The sequence below is a fragment of the Peromyscus eremicus genome, chromosome 4 (genome assembly GCF_949786415.1).
Source record: "Peromyscus eremicus chromosome 4, PerEre_H2_v1, whole genome shotgun sequence".
Taxonomy (NCBI): Eukaryota; Metazoa; Chordata; class Mammalia; order Rodentia; family Cricetidae; genus Peromyscus; species Peromyscus eremicus.
Genome location: NC_081419.1, coordinates 106,274,628 through 106,294,398, shown reverse-complemented (window position 1 = coordinate 106,294,398; position 19,771 = coordinate 106,274,628). Strand labels below are relative to the sequence as shown.

The window sequence follows — 19,771 nt, the reverse complement described above, 5'->3', positions numbered from 1 at the left end:
ATCCCAGCACTCAGCAGGAGGCAGAAGGATTCCAAGTTCATAGTGAGATCCTGTCTCACAAAAACAAAAGCCAGAAAAAGGTTAGCTACAGTGTGGAATCCGAAATCCTCTTGATGAATGTTTTGTGCTTCTTCACATAAATCCATTGGTCTACAATGTACTGTGGATGGATCTTTTATCCAGACATGACTGTGGAACACCATACACTGATCATTTAAGAAATACCAGGTCACACTCTGTTCTGTGACGTCAGAAAGCCACCACGTTCACGACAGGGGCACGCCTTCCCAATTCTCATTTTCACCTGGTAACAGCTGCTATCAGTCATTCTCGTTGAAGAGACAGACTTACTTCACTCTTCAAGAAAAAGGTCCGTTACATCCAAGTCTTTTCAAATAAAAACTCTATACCAAGAACTAAGCAGCAGGGTGCTGGAGAGATGGCTCATCAGTTAAGAGCACTGACTGCTCATCCAGAGGACTGGGGTTCTATTCCCAGCACCCACATAGCAGCTCATAGCTGTCTGTGACTCCAGTTCTAGAGGACCAAACACCCATTGCAAAACACCAACGCATATAAAAATAAAATAAAAATTAAAAAAAAAAAAAGAAGAACTAGGTGATTTTTCCTTGGAACACTCTATGCTTCAGTATTTGGCAGAAATGTTTTCTGTGTATTTTCCATTTAGTACAGAGAATATTAAAATGGTGTCAAGATCAGGAATATTTTAATGAAGTTACTAATTTTAGAATCCCATCAAGGGCACTCACAAGAGCAACTGGCTTATCTATACTTGTCAGGAGGCACACATGAATCAGCTGCTAGTTCAGGCAGTGCTGTGGTTCTAACTCATATCCAGTGGCCCAAGTTTTCACCACTACTTCTGTATCATCGGGAAAATGCCATCCCAGTCAAAGAGGCATATATTATTCGGAAAGCAGCTGGGACTTCACAGAGCCCTTTAGAGATATCTTAGGATCCTCTAGAAACCCATACAATTGAGAACCATTCCTCTAAGTGACATGGAGTTGGGGAAAGGTGTCCTCACCCTGATCCTGACCGAGCTCTGAGCTCTGGGACGGGGGAAGCTAAGAGGACGCGTCTCTGCAGTCACCCCATGTACATCGTACATACCCAGCCAACAACGGACTGGATCACTCCAGGAATGTTGTATTCCTGCAGGCGGAATAGGTCGGACGGCTCACAGTCCACAGTGAAGCTGTTGGTGTCATTGTTGTATTCCACAGGACAGACGAAGCATCTGTACCCAGACATCACATAGGAGAGCTGGGGATGGAGAGCAGAGGGGCAAGCAGGAACACCAGTTACAGACAGCCAGCCCGGCGGGCCAGCACCTGATTGGCCATGACTCTCAGGGTACCTCCCACCCTTGTTCACTGTATGCCATGGGTTCAAAGAGAGGCTTGTGTTTCACCAACATATATTTTATCTGAATTGTTAAGCAAAAGGTTCATATGTTTCACTGGGTACTTATACATGTATGTCCAAACACAAACCTTGAAAAATCCCAGGAAAGATCTGAGCAAAGAACTGTAAGACAATTCTTTCAACCTGTGGAGCTCTGCCCCATTGTGCTAAGAATCTCTAAAGTCGGTGGTACATAGAAGCCACGGTGGGGGTGCAGGGAGGGTACAGTGACAGCCAGCCGACACTAGAAAGGGGAAGGCCTGAGGACCAGCAGCAGGGAATGGTGTCTTCCAAAGGGCTAGAAGATGGCACTCCTCCAGGCAAGTGATATGCAGAAGAAGATCTTGAGTGAAGCAACACTTCTTACCAGTCATCACCCCAATCTTAGTATTAACTAGTGCCTGGGCATAGAGGACATACAAGGTATGCATGGGCTCCTACACGATTACTTGAAAACCAGAAACTGCCATGCTAGTTACAGAACGTGTTCTTTTGGGCAAGGTTAGCACTGGGCAGGAAAGAGTCTGTGCTTTGGGAAGACATATTCTCCACTCCTGCACAGGCCTTGGAAGATGGTGTGAGGCCCTGTCCCCTCCCTATCCTGACAGCAGCTACCACCTACCAGAAGGCCAAACACCACAGTGGCAAAGAAGCCCCCAATGAAGCCTTCCCAGGTCTTCTTCGGAGACAGCTGCAGATAGAAAACACACTGTCAGCCAAGGATACTTCTGTAACTCCAGTTTGGTGCTCGATTACTTATAAAAAGTTATTTCCAGCCAGGTGTGATAGCACAGCTTGAAGAAGGTAGAGGCAGGAGGATCTCTTCAAAGCCAGCCTGGTCTACACAGTGAGTTCCAGACCAGCCAGAGCTACACAGTAAGACCATCTCAAAACCATACAAACAAGAAGTATTTCTACATAAAAATCCCTCTTCAATTAATCATGTCACTTTCAAAACTCCCCCCAAAAATGTTTTTTCTTGTTTCCTATCCTATGTTCTTCAGATCTCATTAGTGACTTATACATTTATTATATTATAAAAATATACATTAACAACAATAGTCAAATAAAGACCAGAGCCCCAAAAGTATGTCTACATAAAAATATTTTATTCAGTAGTGTTTCTGAAATAAGTATTTGCCTGTGTCTCTTTGGGCTCTTTTTTCTCTTACATCTCCCTGGAATGACATGAAGACAGTGGACACTCACCAGCAAGATCTCCTCTCTATCCACTGACAAGCCCTAGAGAAAGCATTACCACCCCAGGGTGACCCACTTACCTTAATGAGTGGGGTCCGACCAAAGAAAAAGCCAAACATATAGGCCATGATATCATTACAGATGACACATGAAATGGGAACAATGAACCTAGGAAAAAACCCAAGAGAGGAATAACTACCAAGATGATCTCAGAAGTCTACCAAAGAGCGTCAATAAAATTCAATACCAAAGGAACTCATGGTGTATTTGTAACTCATTAAGGTTTAAGTTGAGAAGAAAGAAAACAAACATGGGAAGAGGAAAGGAATCAGTGAAAGTGGGAAGAAGTAAGAGACGGCAGTAAGGGGTGAACAATCAAAATACATAGTATACACGTAGGAAAGCATAGTAAAATACATTACTATGTTTAGTTGACATCTGTAAATAAAAGTAAGTCAGGCATGGCTGTACACATACGTCTCTAACACCAGCAGAGCAGGGTAAGAAAGGACTGCTCTAAGTTCAAGGCTGGCTTAGGCTGCACACAGACACCATCTCTAAAACAAAAAGCAGCAGGGGACCATACTGTACCTAGTGCCTAGCAAGACTGGTATTCAGATGTTCACTGAGTGACTGAACAAACAAAGACAGCATTTTATAAATGCCATTTGTTCCTTTTTCTTACAAAGTAGTACAGGAGCAAGAGAATAAACTGTTCAAGGTGACAGTGGGGGGTTGCTTATTTCCCCATCCCTACTACTATTCCCCAAAATAGCCATTTAAAATCTTTTTTTTTTGGCCTAGTAATTATCTTTATGTTTTTAAGTAATATACATCATTTATGTCATAGTTAAATTTCCCACTGTTTATTACTAGCACTTATAATCTCTATGATATTTGAATGAGAATGGCCCCCACAGGCCCATATATGTGAATACTTGGTCATCAGTTGGTGGAACTGTTTGGGAAGGATTAGGTGCGTCCTTGTTGGAAGAGCTGTGTTATTGGAAGCAGGCTTTGAAGCTTCAAAAGCCCAAGCCACTTCTCTCTCTCTCTCTCTCTCTCCCTCCCTCTCTCTCCCTCCCTCCCTCTGTATATGTTGTCTGTCTGTCTATGTCTGTGTGTCCATCTCTGCCTGTGTGTGTGTATATCCATGTCATCCCTCATCTCTCTCTCTCTCTCTCTCTCTCTCTGGAGTTATAAGCCGCAAATACAGTGTTTTCTTTTATGCCGGGGGTGGGGGTGCAAAACAGCTTGACAACACAGCTGCCATGACATGCTTACCAGCAGGCATCACCCGAATCCAGGAAAAGCTATGAACTGAAACCACGCAGGGACCCAGGGACCCACCCAGGGATGGGCCAGCATCTACGGGGAAGTACCCGACATCTCCAACATTCCAACCCTTAGATAAGATTAGATAAAATCGCCAGATGTCCCTGAGTCTAGCTCACACCTATTTTCCCTTTTTACCTGAACCCTGGAAATGCTCTCATCCCAACCTCTGCTATGATAAAAACCCCACCCCACCTGGGCTCAGGGCTCTCTGCTCTCACTGCTGTGTCAGACAGACAGAGAGACCAAGCTCAAGCTTGAAATAAAGGCTCTTTGTTTTTACATATGGGATCTGGTCTCTGTGGTGGTCTTTTGGGAGTCCCCACAATCTGGGCATAACACTTTGGTCATGGTTTTTGTCATGGTAACAGAAAGTAACTAAGACAAAACCAGGGAGTGAGCTATTGCTGTAACAGGCCTGGCCATGCTGGTTTTTGAAGGAATGTGGAAGACTTTGGGACTTTGAAAGAGGTTTCAAAAAACTTGCCATTCCAAATTAGCTCTCTCTCTCTGCTTCCTGGTTATATCTCAAGATGTAAGATTTCAGGATCTCAGCTACTGCTCCAGGTGCCATAGCTGCCTGCTTGATGCATGCTCCCTGCCATGGATGATCAACCCTCTGGAACTATGAGCTTCAATAAATCTTTTCTTTTCTAAGTTTCTTTGGTCATTATATTTCTCACAACAATAAAAAAATAACTAAAGAAAGACACAGGGAGAACAAGTCCAGTGCTCAGAGATACACTTCTTCCTTGCTCCTCTCCTGCTGATGTGTCCTTCCAAACAGAACTGGTCCAGTCCGCCCCTCTCCTCACTCTGATACTGTTCTAAGCTCCTCTGTTACAGTTTTAACATGCTACATGTAAATCATAGTTCCTGGCCCAAAAACTACAGATGGTATTTCCTGGCTTACTCTGAGAGAGTTGAAAGTGTATGAACATCCTCACTCTCTTCACCTCCAACTCCCACAGCATCTCCTTCACTGAGGCTTCTAGCAGTCTCTGTTCTATAGAACTGTGTGTGATGAAGCCTTTATTAGAAACATTAGTATTAGTCACAAATGATCCTCGTGGTCCTGAATTTAGCACTCTTTAAATACCTAGGTGCCTGGAGAAATGGCTCAGAGGTTAAGTAGCACTGGCTGCTCTTCCAGAGGTCCTGAGTTCAATTCCCAGCAACCACATGGTGGCTCACAACCATTTGTAGTGGGATCTGATACCCTCTTCTGGCATAAAGTCATACATGTAGATAGAGCACTCATATACATAAAATAAATAAATAAATCTTAAAAAAAAAAAAAGAAATACCTAATAAAAACCCAGACAGGGAAGGAGCTGGTTGGTGCCTCCGTGGGCCATTGCACTTGTTTTAAATATAATACATAAGGCTAGCATTTACAGGCACTCTTTAGAGGTGAACACATTCGGAGATGAAGCTTATGGGCTTGTCACCCACAACAGTTACCATCTCTCTCATTACACCAGCTGTGACTTGACCTCCAGCCGAGAGCATCTATCTAGCTTCTCCAATCACTCTGTGACTAATAGACAAGTTTCCAGGTAAAACACACACTTAATCCAAATCACACAGAAGCAGGATACTGTTCTGCTGACCCACTGTCAGATTCAATTCTCCAGCATTTTATTTACTTTTAATCATAAAGGAGATCAGTTTCCCATCTACTTCTCCCTCTGTATGATCTTCAGTAGGGTCAGTAACTACCTGCTCTTGCTTGACCCATCTGGCCCTGTTTCTTCTGCCACGTGTGGAATTAACAGCTTTTAAAGCTCCTGACCTATTCAAGTGTGTAAGTTGTGGAATAATCTTTTTGTATACTGTGAAGATGTGTCATTCTGACTTGTTTAATAAAAAGCTAAACAGCCAATAGCTAGGCAAGATTTTCAGGGCAGAGAGAATGCTAGGAAGGAGGCAGAGTCACCAGTCAGGCATGGAGGAAACAGGAAAGCAGCATGGGCAGTACAGAGTAAAGGTAAAGCCACGAGGCAGAAAACTAATAAAAATGGGTTAATTTAAGTTATAAGAGCTAGCTAGAAACAAGCCTAAGCTATCGGATAAGAATTCATAATTAATGAAAGTCTCCGTGTGGTTATTTGGAAGCTGGCTGGTGGGAGAGAAAAATTTGCCTACATGTGTACCTTCATTATCTTCCTTGTTCACAAGTTGTAGGAAATCATGATTATTTCACCTACATTATCAAGTCTGTTGCCACAGCTTTTGACCTTTGGTTCTTTAACTTTCAATTAACCTGTCAATCTAGAGTAGAGCTGCTCAGAGTCTGGCTCTCAACAACAGCATCTACATCACCTGGGAATGGACTACAAATTCAAATCAGCTGCCACCCCAGACCTATTGAGTCAACTGTAAACCAGCCCACAGAAAATTCTAATAGGCTCAAGGAGGGAAGCTTGGAAATGGAGGCAGAGGTCCTTAGCCTACCTGTGTATGAGAAACAACCCCCGACCACAAAGGCAAAAAAAAGGCAATGTCCCAGTGTCCCTACTTACCATATCATTCCTTCAAACAAGTTATGGATAACAAGGTGTGAAAAAAAGGCAATGTCCCAGTGTCCCTACTTACCATATCATTCCTTCAAACAAGTTATGGATAACAAGGTGTGACTGGGTTACGACAATAAGCAAGGTCACATGGGTCCAGCCAAACTGCAAGAGAAGGAAAGGAACTCTACCTACCAAGTTTATTGCCAAAACAGCTTCAAACAACAGTAAGGACCAAATGGGAAACTACTGAGAAATAGGGAAGACGTGCTTTACTGCCTGGTTTACAGGCAGTGAAAAGTACGGAACAAGCTTCTCAAAGTAATGCAGTCCTTCCTAGTGACAGTCCCATCAAAGCAGAGACTAAGTCAGACATGGGTGAGGAGTGCCTGAAATCTCAGCACTCCAGAGGCAGGAGAATTGTAAATGTGAGACCAGTCTTAGCTACACAGTGATACCCAATAATCAAACAACAGAAACTAGCAGGATCTGCATCCTACTAGTGAGTGAGGCCTTTCATGCCCTCCAGTCTGCAACATTTTGTTTTCTCTCCAGGCTGAGACACAGAATGACAGCACCAAAGAGAGAGAGTTGGAGGATCTACAGCAATGTCTCTACGGCTGCAGCATGGCCCTCCTGGAGCCCACCTCAGGCCCCGAGGAAAGACCTCCCAGGGTGTAAGTTGAGTGTCTGGTCTGTTGAATGAAGGACTGCAGCAGGACCCTTGTTCTTCCTGCCCTAGGTTCTAGATGAATACAGAACAAACCCCGCGAAGTTTTGATTTGTCCCAGAAAACATGAAAGGCCTGATGAGTTTCTGCAGATCATCTGGCCAACAAGCTCAGCTGGTTAGTTTCTACAGATCTTCAAGTAAACCAAGAAATCAATTTCCATCTCTCACACATCCCCATAACATACACATTCCCCCCAGCGCACACACACACGCACACGCACACTCCCCTTACCATGTAGAATTGCAGTCGATAATGCTTCTTAACTAGACTCAGTACAAACATACAGAACCCTAGTTGGAGACAGGAGAGAGATAAAATGACTCATACTGCATTTCTTTCTCTTTTTCTTTAGCTGAGTTAAGTAGTCCATTGACTAACTTATTTGTAACAATTAATCAGTGCAATGACTTCAAAGCCCATGGGGAAAATTAGTTTACAGTCAATGTAAGACAGAGCTGTCAGCTCACTTCCTAGCATGGTCAGTTAACATCAGAAAACTTTAACCAACTCATACAAATGAAACATGATGGAACGTGATGCCCCGAGGAGACTGGGAAACACATGATACATACCTGTGAGATACAGGGTAAAGGAAATGAACCGGTGGTATTTACTGAGAATCCGCAAAGGCTCCTCTCTTTGGACCAGAGTGAAGAAGTAGTCTGTCACTGTCTCACCATAGAAGAAGTAGTTTACACACAGGAGGAAGTACCTGGAAATGAGAAGACAGTGCCAGGGGAGTGCACGCAGCTCTCCATGAAGCCATCAGACAGCTCCGAAAAGAGAGAACAGCCCGCCATCTTGAGAGCTCATCTAGACATGTATGGCACATTTTATTCACTCCCCTTTATTACAAACCTGGAAGCCAGTTTTCCCCCTTTTGTAGTGTTCCCACACCTAATCTTGGGGCCCCCCAGAGTGTGCCTCGCCCACCTCCCGAGGCTCACTCCCATTATTCCCACAGGAACTCTCCACTTCTGTCAAAAGTGGTTCACTTGCCATGGTCTGTTCTGCTTTATCTCTTCCTGCTTGGAACGCCCCTTCATTTACACATTGTTTTCATTTGTTGTTCCAACATCATTTAAAAAAAAAAAAAAAAAAAAAAAGCTGCATGACCTGACAGCCATCTACCACATTATATTTATTTCTATAGCAAGCAGAAGCTGATGACGTCATTAGGTAACCAGGCTCCATCTCAGGACATATCCCCCTGTGGAAGCCTGGCTGTGACCCAGATCCTATGCATTTGTCTACATCCTCTCTTCAACTGGAGGAACATGAAGGGGAAGCCACAACCAACACTTCCATTATGCTTCTGGATATGGGATCATGCTACATCACCCTAAGCTCTCAACAGAAGAAACCGAAGAGCTTCTCTTTCCCATCTTTTAACTATGAAGTACAAAAACTCCCACATTGGGTTTATTTTCCACTGTGTGGAAAAATTTCCTTTGCGAAGTGACCATAGCAAGGGTCAGGCCTCCTGAGTATGTTAACAAAATTCAAAACACAGCTGTCTAACCAGAGAACAGCCACAAAGAGAACAACATCTGAGCCCAGAGGGCAACCACAAGGGCAGGTGGAGGCTGAGGCAGCTTGTACTGTTGAGTGACGGGATACACGTGGAAGAGTGTACCCAAGTCTGAGCAGGTCAGCTTCCTTGGCCATAACCAAGTTTCTAACCACAAATCGTTACTATCCATCATTAAGTCACACAGTATTGCTGTCAGTGAGTCTTCCCAGCTCTGCTAGAACAACGCCCCCTGAGAACAGTGTAGCCAACAGCACGAGGGTCAGGAAGGGCTCGGAAATCATATGCACTACAGTTCTTTATCTATAGCCCTTGCTGGTAGGCAGCCAAGCCTCTCTAGGAGAAGAAAAAAGAGTCTCTGAAGGAACCCAGATCCTAACCATGCTGGCACCCCTGAGTGCCTCAGAGGAAGCAGGGCTCTGACAGAGGAAGCCTACAACAACCTGCTATAGTGATGAGAAATCAAGTCCCGAGACAGCAACACCGACACGAAAACCTGCCGGCTCCCGCTGACTCCAGTGAGGTGCTGGGTCGCAGCATAAAACTACACAGATCTCAGGTAAGGATGCAAACTGCCATCCCTGGCTGGAGGAATCTAAGGAACCCTACTACTGAGGTAAACCCAGCCACAGACACATTTGTTTCTTCTAGGGAAGTCCCCAGCTACTGAAGACTCCACAAAGACAGCCATACAATCCAGCCTATGAAAGACACAGACTCAAAGGTTCTGTGCAAGTCTGTGGCAATGACTGTCTCCACCATCACTGTAAGTACCTGCCACAAATCACATCACCCACACCAGGCAAGGTGTCCCGTGGACCAAGAGAGCTTACCAGCTGAGGGTCCTGAACCAGGGCAGGTCGTAGGAGTGGTATACATTGTAGCCAATAGTGATTATCTCGTGGAAACACTTAATCTGAACACACATCACCTGAAAAACACAGAGGAATCGGAGAGCTCTTCTTAGGGTCTCACAGGCCTTCAACACAGCTATGACACTTAAGAAATGTTTCCACCTTACGCCGACTCTGCTATCCCCCTTTTCTCTCATACCACCCCAAGGTAACGCAGCCCTTTACGGCACAATTTCTCATAGCAAAATGCATAGTCCTGGGGTCCTGATTAACCTTTTATTCTAGAACCTTCCAGGACTCAGCCAATCCTCTTCCCACTGTGACCTGGAATAACACACGTGGGGGCTTCAACTGCTTTGCTCGCATCCAGCTGTCGTCATCTAGAACTCTCTGTAATGGTTGTACGTGTTGACTGGGTTTTGTCCACCTGACACAAACTAGCGACGTCAGAGAAGAGTGAAGCTCAGCTGGGAAAATGCCTCTACTAGACTGGGTGATGACTGATGGGGAAGGCCCAGTCCACTGTGGGTGGTGCCATCACTGGGCAGGTGATCCTGGAGGTCTAAGAAAGCACAGTGAGCAAGTCGTGGGGAGCAAGCCAACGAGCAGTGTTCCTTTACGGCCTTTGCTTTAGTTCCTGCCTCCAATTTCCTGTCCTGACATCCCTTCATGATAGACTGTGATCAGGACATGTAAACCTAATAAACCCTTTCCTCCCCAAGTTGCCTTTGGTCATGGTGTTTATCACTGCAACAGAAAGCCTATCTAAAACCGGTGGGAAGATCGGACTCCTGTGGACTGCAACTTCTTAATGAACGTTCAAGTCTGTGAGGAAAGCCCCAGGAAAACAAGAAAGGAAACCAGAGTCTCACACAAACCAACAGCCAGGGTCACCGTTCACGCCAGTGACCCTGCAGCTGCACGTGAAAAACGGGAGGTTACAGGTGCTCTAGGACAGAAGGTTCTGAGGAACTCGGGGCTCCAAGGACTCCCAGAACCAACCCAACCCAAGGCACTGTTGGCAGCAGACACTGCAGATGACCAATCCCACAGGCAAAGTGATGCAGCGCTCAAACGGCCTGTCAGTGGTACTTACAATCATCATCAAAACCATTGGTCCCAGGTAAATGATAATGAAGAAAAACGCAATCATGGCCAAAGTCAGGATGCCTCTCACCCACCAGTTCTTCCATCTAGGTGAGAGAGAAAGACCCGTCAGGCGCCCAGAGAACCAAAGCACAAGCCTAAAGGAAGTGAGACTGGAGGGCTCTGAATGGAATCGTCTCCAGAGCGCCCCCTTCACCTCAACAGAGGCACAGCTGGTGAGGGCAGGACCTCCACACCAATGCCTGCTCACAGCCAAACTCAGCAGGCGCAGAAGCCACTGTAGAACACACCTTCAACAAAGTCTGAGGGTAGTGTGGAAGAGCTGGGGATAACATATGCCCTTTGCTTCTCTGTCTACGTGGATGGCTTCCATGGCCACTTCTAAGGCTAAAATTATTTTTTCCTACAGCAGGCTTCTACTTGGCATGGCCCTGAAATCACAATGATAACAGCTGTCTCAGACAAAGAGAGTACCAACTACCAAAATTATGCAACAGGCATATCTATAAGAATTTTATGCACTAACCCACTCAACCCTCAACACAACTGTCTAAATAGGTTTTATTTCAAAGGGCATTTTTAAATCAGCATAAAATATTTGTACATATTATGCTGAGAAATGGAAACAGATCCTGCAGCAAGCTAATGGCAAGCTAGGCTTTGACCCCTGGATCCACGATGCCCTTACCCACAGAAGGCACACAGAAATACTTTCAGAAAACGCTTTGGAGTCTTAGGGTTTGTGCTTCTCATACATGCACACAGCTGGGGCTAAGAGGGCTGGTTTCTTGAGAGTCAGGAGTTTTACCCCTGATGCACTTAAGCTGAGACACTTCTTAGTTCTTCCTGGAGGACTGAAAGAAATGTTCACAGTGGCTATATGTGGAGAGAAAAAAATCTTGAAGCAGAAACCCTAAAAACCTCAGTCTTACACAGCAATGGGCACAGTGCACCACTAAGCCGGTTGGTTACCTTGAAGACAAGTTGGAAAGGGCCCTGTTAAGGACCTCTGGGGTGTCATCTATGGAGGTTGGTGGGGGAGCTGGTTCGGCTCGGCTCTCACTGTCTGATGCAGTCTCTCCATCTATTTTTGCTTCTGACTCTGATTCCTACAAGGCAAAAACAGAAGAGTGAAGGTCAAAATTGTGGGGTGAACTACTAAGAAGTGAGTAGCTATGGCGGGAGATCCACGGGACAAGGACTCAGAGCACCTGGCACAGGGAGGTGACAGAGCAGATGGACACAGTAATCCTGACAGGGTTCTGACAGGAGCAGAGGTATCTGTGCCATGCACACCATGGGGGCGGGGGTGGGGGGGTGCGGGGGAGGCATGAGAAGACAGACATGGCTCACTTGGATCCAGAGAATGCAAAAAGGAGGCGGCTGTGACTACTTCCTGAGGGCCTGGCTGTGAGTCTGCCATTGTCCAAGTACCCCAGGCTCAGCCCTGTCAGGCCACTTCTGAAAACTCCTCTCCACCAGCACTTGAACCTGAGGGCGCAGCCCCTACTGTGCCAGGGCATGCTGTGGACTCTCAGAACCTCCAGAGTGGTCAGTGGCATTGTCCAGGCTCTCAGAAGCCGCCAGATTTGGGGCTTCTTGCCCCCAGAGATTAGTAAATACCACCACACCCAAATCCCAGAAGACTTCTGGACTTCACAAGAATGCATGTGTGAAAGCTGCCACAGGCAGAGCAGAAGGCCACCTCTGGTCCATTCAAGTCAAGGCTCTAGCCAGAACTGGGTACCTCACCTGCCCCACACATGACCTTGGCCGTCAGCAAACCCTCTGCAATGGAACTTGCAGAGCTGCTGCGCAGGATTATCCTCAAAGGAAACACCTGCAGAACAGACCTGTCCCTGCCTGAGAGGGAGGAACAAACGTACACCAGCCACACACTCTACCCCAGTACCAAGCGACAGACTATTCTGAGCCTACAAACCATCCTGTTTCCCAGATCTTTTCTTTCTTAGAGGAACTCGACCAGGTGCTGTGAGAAGAGGTGGAGGGGAATCAGATCACTTAGAAGTGAACAACGGCACCACTTAGCAATTTCTGGACTGCCCCAACCCGGACTTCACACAGTGTGAAGTTCAGACCTCCTCCCAGTGAGCCCTGGAGCAGAAGTGAGAGGAAAGGAGACAGTCGGCCCTGTCTACAAACAAGAAACGGGCTCTGGGAAGTGAAGGGTGTAGCCCAGTGTCCCGTACTAACCTATGTCTTCAAACTTCACATGCTCACCCCACTACATTTTCCTTCTGTCTGGAATTCATTTTATTCTTCATTAAGAAATTCGCAACAAAATAAACTAAAAATGACAGACATGTTATCACATCTTCAAAACCTTATGAAATATGACATAGAAACCATCACTTTTTGAAAGTTAAATAAATTTTCATCTCTCCCATGCATAATTTCACAACTATTGACCACTGTAATCTTCTTTTGTGAAATGTTTGTCAAGTTATCGGTAAGCTTTTTTCTTCTGAGCTTTCTGTCTTATTAGTTTGTAGAAAATGTATCCCTTATTTAAGAACTCTGTGTCACAGACATGTTCTCTCCCTCAGCCTCATGTTCTCTTCGCCCTGGGACCTTCTCTCTCAATGCTGCTCACAATGAAGGTTCTTTTATAAAACCGTTTCCCAGGCAGCTTCTGAAGATTGGACCGTGACATCCTGTTCTCATTTCCTCATGCCTGGCCCACAGCAAAAGGCCTACTAATGGATAGAGGGGAGGAGGGGGATTAATCCCAGGTGTGACCGAGACACCCAGACGCTGCCCTAAGGAAGCTGGCTACAGCTGGGTCAGCTTACAACCGTGATAAACTCCGACACAGAGGGCCTTGGCTAGTATGGACTGCTGACCTAAGAGACAGCTACAGGCTCTGGGAAAGGACCTACAGGCTCTGGGAAAGGACCTACAGACACGGCATACCCAGTGAGGAGAAGCCACAGCTTCTGTCACCACTGACCCAAGATGGCTCTGAATCCTTTGATTCCGTTCTCTGGGAGTTCCTTTGGTGTGTGCTGTTTTGCTTTGTTTTACAGTACTGGAGATTAAAGCTAGGGCCTTGCACATGCCAGGCAGGCACATGACCTAACTACCACGGATCCATATCCTCCAGTCTAGTATAGGGACTCCCTGAAGAGAGAGAAGCCAATTCCACCAGAGCTGTGTCCTACTCCACTGTCTCAGAGACACACTAACACTTTCATGACTGATCCTCTCAGAGGAAGTCCAGTCCTGGCACCAACAACAGTTTCCCACTCAGTAACATTTTCACTCAGCCGGTACTGGCAACCAACTACCTGGAAGACAAGATAATAATGCCACGTGGTGGTTATCCAGTTCTGACGCCAAGCCTCAGGACTTCACAATGTAAGCACACACACACACACACACACACACACACACACACACACACACACATACACACACACACACACACACACACACACACACACACACACACACACGCCACTCACTGACACACTCTAGGAGCATCCAGAAGCCCCAGGAACTGAGCCAAGCACCAGAGAAGGCTCAGCGCAAGGTTATTTTTAGCTTATCTATCCTGTTGTCAAGGAGACTCGCAAAGGCTGCTGGGTCCCCTGGTGGAAAGGACAACAACAAGCTAGTGCTGAGGAAGCTAAGGGAAGGATGCTCAGAACCTCTCCGGCCAGGGACGGTGGTGCACACCTACAATCCTGTGATCTCAGCCCTGAGTCTGAGGCCTGCCCGGGGCCTACAGGGAAGTTCAAGTCAGTCAAAGACACATAGTAAAACCGTCTCAAAAATAAGTCTCCAGGGGTCTTTTATGGACCTCAAGCCTGACACTACACCTTCCCAAACCTGATTCTACTTCCCTTTAGAAGAGGAGGAGAAGGAGGTGCCCCGAAACACAAGGCAGTAAAAGGAGATAAAGAACTCTCACAAAGGCCTTCCACTGCCGTCACTACCAAGACCTCAGGGTGACTGGGACGAGGGACTAAGAAATGAAGTCAGTCTGGAAGGATCAAGCCTGAAGGAAGGGAACTCCCTAGGTTTCACCTGCCTCCAATGAGCAACCTCAGGCTCCCTCTGGAATAAAGGCCTTGGAGCCCTACTTAGGAGTACCTCTAGACAAGAGGCCGACACCCATTCACGACACCACACTCCTACCCAACGGCAGGGAAAGGTGGAGCCGCCCACCTCTCCAGCTATTCATGCTTACGCCCATGCGTGGAGGTCAGGACCAAGCATGCCAAGGAACAGAAACCTGCAAGAACCTAGAGCCTGCTACTTTTCTGGCCTCTCCTCAACCTGCAGGCAAAGGCCTTCCACTCGGGAAAGCGACTGCTCATGTGGACACGAGGAAGCTCACAGCAGCTTCCTGGGTGGACGGAAGGCAGGGACCTGGACCCAAATTCCAGCCCAGAATCAAAGCAGCACATCTGAACGGACAAGTGAGAATGAGGGACTGGAGGGAGGGCCGCTCTGAGGACTGGAGGGAGGGCCGCTTTGGGGGGCTGGAGGGAGGGATGCTCTGAGGGACTGGAGGGAGGGATGCTCTGAGGGACTGGAGGAAGAGATGCTCTGAGGGACTGGAGGGAGGGATGCTCTGAGGGACTGGAGGGAGGGCCGCTCTGGGGGGCTGGAGGGAGGGATGCTCTGAGGAGCTGGAGGGAGGGCCGCTCTGCTCTGAGGGGCTGGAGGGAGGGCTGCTCTGAGGGACTGGAGGGCCGCTCTGCTCTGAGGGACTGGAGGGAGGGCCGCTCTGCAGTGACAAGGGCTTGCTGCACACACATGAAAATTTAAAGGTTTGGGGTTGCTTGGTTTTTTGTTTTGTTAAATCAGAAGTGGAGCCAGGAAGATGGCTCAGTGGGTAGAGACAGTTGCTGTCAAGCCTGATGACCTGAGTTCAATCTCTGGGAACCACAGGGTAGGAGAGAACTGACTTCCATGAAAGTTGTCCTTACTTCCACACGTCCTCATCCCACAATAAGTAAATAAATACAAATTTAAAAAAAATAATAATTCAGAAGTGCTGAGCTCCAGGTGATAGCAAGACAGACAGATGCCCAGCAAAGCCTTCTGCAGGAGGTGGCAGCTTCAGTCTGGGAAGCTAGGCTGGCGCATGTTCACCACACTTAGCACGAGTCTCCTTCTCTGGTCTTACAATAGGGAAAAGACTCCCTTATCTCAGGAACTTTGGAAAGTCTGCTGTGGCTATCCTGCCAGCCTCTCCTGCACCCACCTCTCAGTACCACAGTTCAGACGCAAGAGAACCTTAAACACCCAACCAAGCTGGGCATCACTCCCAAGGAGGACAGGGTCGAGGGAAAAACAGTAGACTGGGAAACTAACAAATTGTTTGAATGCAGCATTTGCCTGCGGGGCTTCCTTATTTCATATAGGCAGCCCAATAAAAAATGAAGATTCCTTAAGCCACATATGCAGGGTACCTGTTAAAGCAACAATGCATGTATGTGTTCACTCTCCACTGGGATGCACGCAATACAAAAGTGAGGGCCGCCTCCTCTACAAATTTGTTTTCATTTTATAAGTGTTTCGTTGTCTGCACACATTATGTGCATCATATACATGCTTATGCCTTGAAGACCAGAAGGGGGTGTTGGATCCCCTGGAAATGGAGTTACACATGGTTGTGAGCTACCATGTGGGTGCTGGGAACTGAACCAGGTTCTTCTGCTCTTAACCACTGAGCCATTTTTCCAGACCCTAGATTTCTTATACATTTCTGAGAACGGGGGTGGTTTCATAGCTGTCTGATTCCCATGCAAGAGGCAGGGAATGTGGGAAGCAGGCTATTTGGCCAATGCTCTTCGACGTATCACTTCCTAGATAAGATCCTGACACCTGGAAGTCTGTTAACTAGGAAGTCAGACAGTGTCTCAACAGAGGGCTTATAGGTATCTGTGAGAGGACTGCTAAAGGTACTGTGGTCTGCTCAGACCGACTATGCTGTTTTTCTCTGGTACTGGGGCCTGAGTTCTCCTCAAAGCCCATGCAATGCTGTTTTCTGACTGTCTGTGCATTAATAACTCTTCAAACAAACTCCATGCCCCAAACAATCCATCGCAGTGTCCCTCTTGAACCTACATTCAAGAGCTTATAGACTCTACCGAATGAACGTTCAGCAAGCTCACATGGACAGCTCATAGCCTGCCTCTGTTGCTACTCAGTGCTCCTGGAACCACTCTTGCCTCTCTCCTGGATGGGCAAAGGTCGGTGCATGAGGAATAGGTTGCTCCCAGGGCCCCTCCTACTTCCCAGGACCCCCATTTCTCCTCAGGACCCCCATTTCTTTCTAGGGCCTCCTCTCCTTCCCCAGGGCCCCCACTTCTTTCCAGGGCCCTCCTCCTTCCCAAGGCCCCTCTTCCCTCCTAGGAAGTCCATTTCTTTCCAGGGCCCTCCTCCTTCCCAAGAGCCTTCCTTCCTTTCCACTCCCCAGAGCCCAGAGCAGAGGATAAGCAGAGCAGCGCCTCAGCCTCCACCCATCCTCCCACAGTCCCTGAGCCAGTCCCAGAGGAGTGGGGATGCTGATAAACAGGAAACAGCACCGCTCTGCAAGGATGGGGAAACCACCCCTATGGAAGCCTTTTCCTGTGGGTTCCACACAGACGCTTCAGGAAAAGGTGGTAGCAATTAGAGTGGAGGCACATGGACAGTCCTGGACTCCAAGAGCCAAGCAAAGGACACTGGCATTTTTGGAGAAACTCAAAAAGTGCCCCTAACCAGCCTTCCAGACTTCACCACCACCACCACCACCACCACCCCCACCCCACCCCCCCACCCACCCACCCACCCCCCCTGCCCAGGACCACACTAGTCTCAGCACAGCACAGAAGTCTGGCTCCAACACAAAGAAATGGTGGAAGGAAGCAGAGACAGTGGGTGGGCAAGGAAGCTCCTGTGTCAAGGTCTGGCTTCTGCTGTGGAAGGACCTCACCCAGCCCGCAACAGTTCTCAAATATTATTATGGACCAGTCTTAATAATCTTCTTCCCAGGGGCCCAGAAGAGAAGCTATAAACGGCAAAAATTATTTTCAGGAAAAGAATCTAAGTACATTGTAGCATGAATCTTAGAAGGTCTTACTTATTAATAAAAACAAACCTGGAACAAGGTATTGGGTTAAAGCTGGAAGATCAGAGAAGCAGAACATGCCACAGCTTCCTCACCTCGCCAATTCCTCAGCTGATCTTGTTTCCTCAGAATAGAAGCCTCCTCATCTGAATGGGTCTCAGCTGAACTGTGCTGCTCAAAGCCTAAAAGCTTAAGCAGGCCAAAAGCTTCTAGTTTTTGGTTTTCACGCCTTATATACCTTTCTGCTTTCTGCCATTACTTCCCGGGATTAAAGGCTCACTTCCTGGGATTAAAGGCGTGAGTCACCATTCCTGGCTGTTTCCAGTGTGGCTTTAAACTCACAGAGATCCAGATGGATCTCTGCCTTAGGAATGCTAGGATTAAAGGTGTGTGTGGCACCATTTTCTGGCCTCTGTATCTAGTGGCTGTTCTGTTCTCTGACCCCAGATAAGTTTATTAGGGTGCACAACATTTTGGGGAACACAATATCACCACAGTACATCAAGCTCTTTTGTCTGTCTACTTTATACCTCGGGATAAAACTCTGTCTACACAGCTTCAGTTATGCTCTCACGCCTAGCGCCTTTCTTGCCTGATTTTTCTCTACATTGATCTGCTGTCCCCTCTAAGTTCTATCTTAATTCTCTCATCTTAGTTCTGCCCCATCTAGGTTCTCATCCATCTAGTTCTTTCCCATCTTAGCTCCTCTCCCATCTCCTCCTTTCTTATCTTGTTCTTCCCCATCTGGCTCTTCCTCATCTTCCATCTCGTTCCTCTAGTACTCTCTTCTCGCCCTTCACTGTTCTTCCCCATCTCAGTTCATTCCTCTCCAGTTCTTACCCATCTAGTTCTTCCATTCTCTTTTTTCTTCTCCGTCTAGTCCTTCTCTGAAAATAAAACTGCCTTTTATCCCTTTGACCCTTATCTCTTCAAGCTATCTCTGCTCCCGCCATTTCTGGTAAGTGTGCTCAGTTGCTAGGCAACTTGGCTAGGCAACTTCAGTGACAGCTAGATGTACCTGTAAGTTGGAACCCTTTAGTTCTGAGTTAATTGTTAAGGGTGGATCTAAAACTAGAGATAAGACTTTGGAAAGGAGAAGGTTAAGCTTAATTAGCACATCTAGGTCTTCTCAAACAGATAGTCGGGATGCTTAAGTCTGTTCTTAGGGGGTACTGAGGTATCTCTGGTAAGATAGTTTCATCCATCGGGGGATGATCCTGGCCAGATGCTGCTAATGACAATAATTACAGGAAGGCCTGAAATTAGGGATCCTGGCTACGTTACTGCTCAGAAAGTTATCTAAATATTCCTTTAGTACAGGGGAAATTGTGCCCAAAGAATGATGGAAAAGCTACAGTAGCACATGAGAAAGTCATAGTAGGAAACGGCTAATAATCAAAAGCCAGTATCACCAAGACTCCCTGAACCTCAGCTTGACCTCTGGAAGGCCATTGGCTTCTTCCAGGTATTAGCTTTTCATAATCAGCTGAACTACCTCATGTATTTTTGCGGCTTGCAGCAAACGGCCTACACTAACTCATGCCTGCTACTGCTTTCTAGGTGAAACCCTGTTGACTTACACCCCGTTTTCTTCCCAGTATTTCATGAAGGGCTGCAACCGTTTGAAGCTCCCCATTCGACAGAGTCTGACCTCTTAGAAGAAGTGTGGCTGGGGCCTGGGCTGGACAGAAGCCCCTATGGACTAGGATCCAGGTAAGTAGGACTCACTTGGCCTGCTCTACACCCCATTTCTTTACCAGACACTGACTTTTTTGTATCCTGCTGAAAATTTCACATTTTTCCCCAGTTTGTCAAGAAGAGCTAAAAACTGGGGCAAGGAAACAAGCAGCGCCACCCATTAGGCTTCATTCTTTCATTCATTCCCAAGGAAACGTCAAGAGGTGGCATTTGGCACACTGGTCACTATGCTCCCCGAGCCCTCCCCTCTCTGGGGACCAGCAGTCCAATCCGTAAGTCCCA

General features: G+C 47.0%; 1 protein-coding gene across 1 annotated transcript in view; it reads right to left on the bottom strand.

The window, feature by feature from the left end:
• The window catches only part of Cds2 (CDP-diacylglycerol synthase 2), a 49,280-nt gene that overhangs the window by 2,782 nt on the left and 26,727 nt on the right, over positions 1-19,771 (bottom strand). Inside the window, exons 2-10 of the mRNA XM_059261474.1 lie at positions 11,677-11,813; positions 10,694-10,790; positions 9,577-9,674; positions 7,785-7,924; positions 7,444-7,502; positions 6,562-6,644; positions 2,709-2,796; positions 2,051-2,119; positions 1,135-1,287 (exon numbers count right to left, since the gene is read on the bottom strand). Of these exons, the coding sequence (XP_059117457.1) occupies positions 1,135-1,287; positions 2,051-2,119; positions 2,709-2,796; positions 6,562-6,644; positions 7,444-7,502; positions 7,785-7,924; positions 9,577-9,674; positions 10,694-10,790; positions 11,677-11,813 (924 nt within the window). The remainder of the gene's footprint in view (positions 1-1,134; positions 1,288-2,050; positions 2,120-2,708; positions 2,797-6,561; positions 6,645-7,443; positions 7,503-7,784; positions 7,925-9,576; positions 9,675-10,693; positions 10,791-11,676; positions 11,814-19,771) is intronic.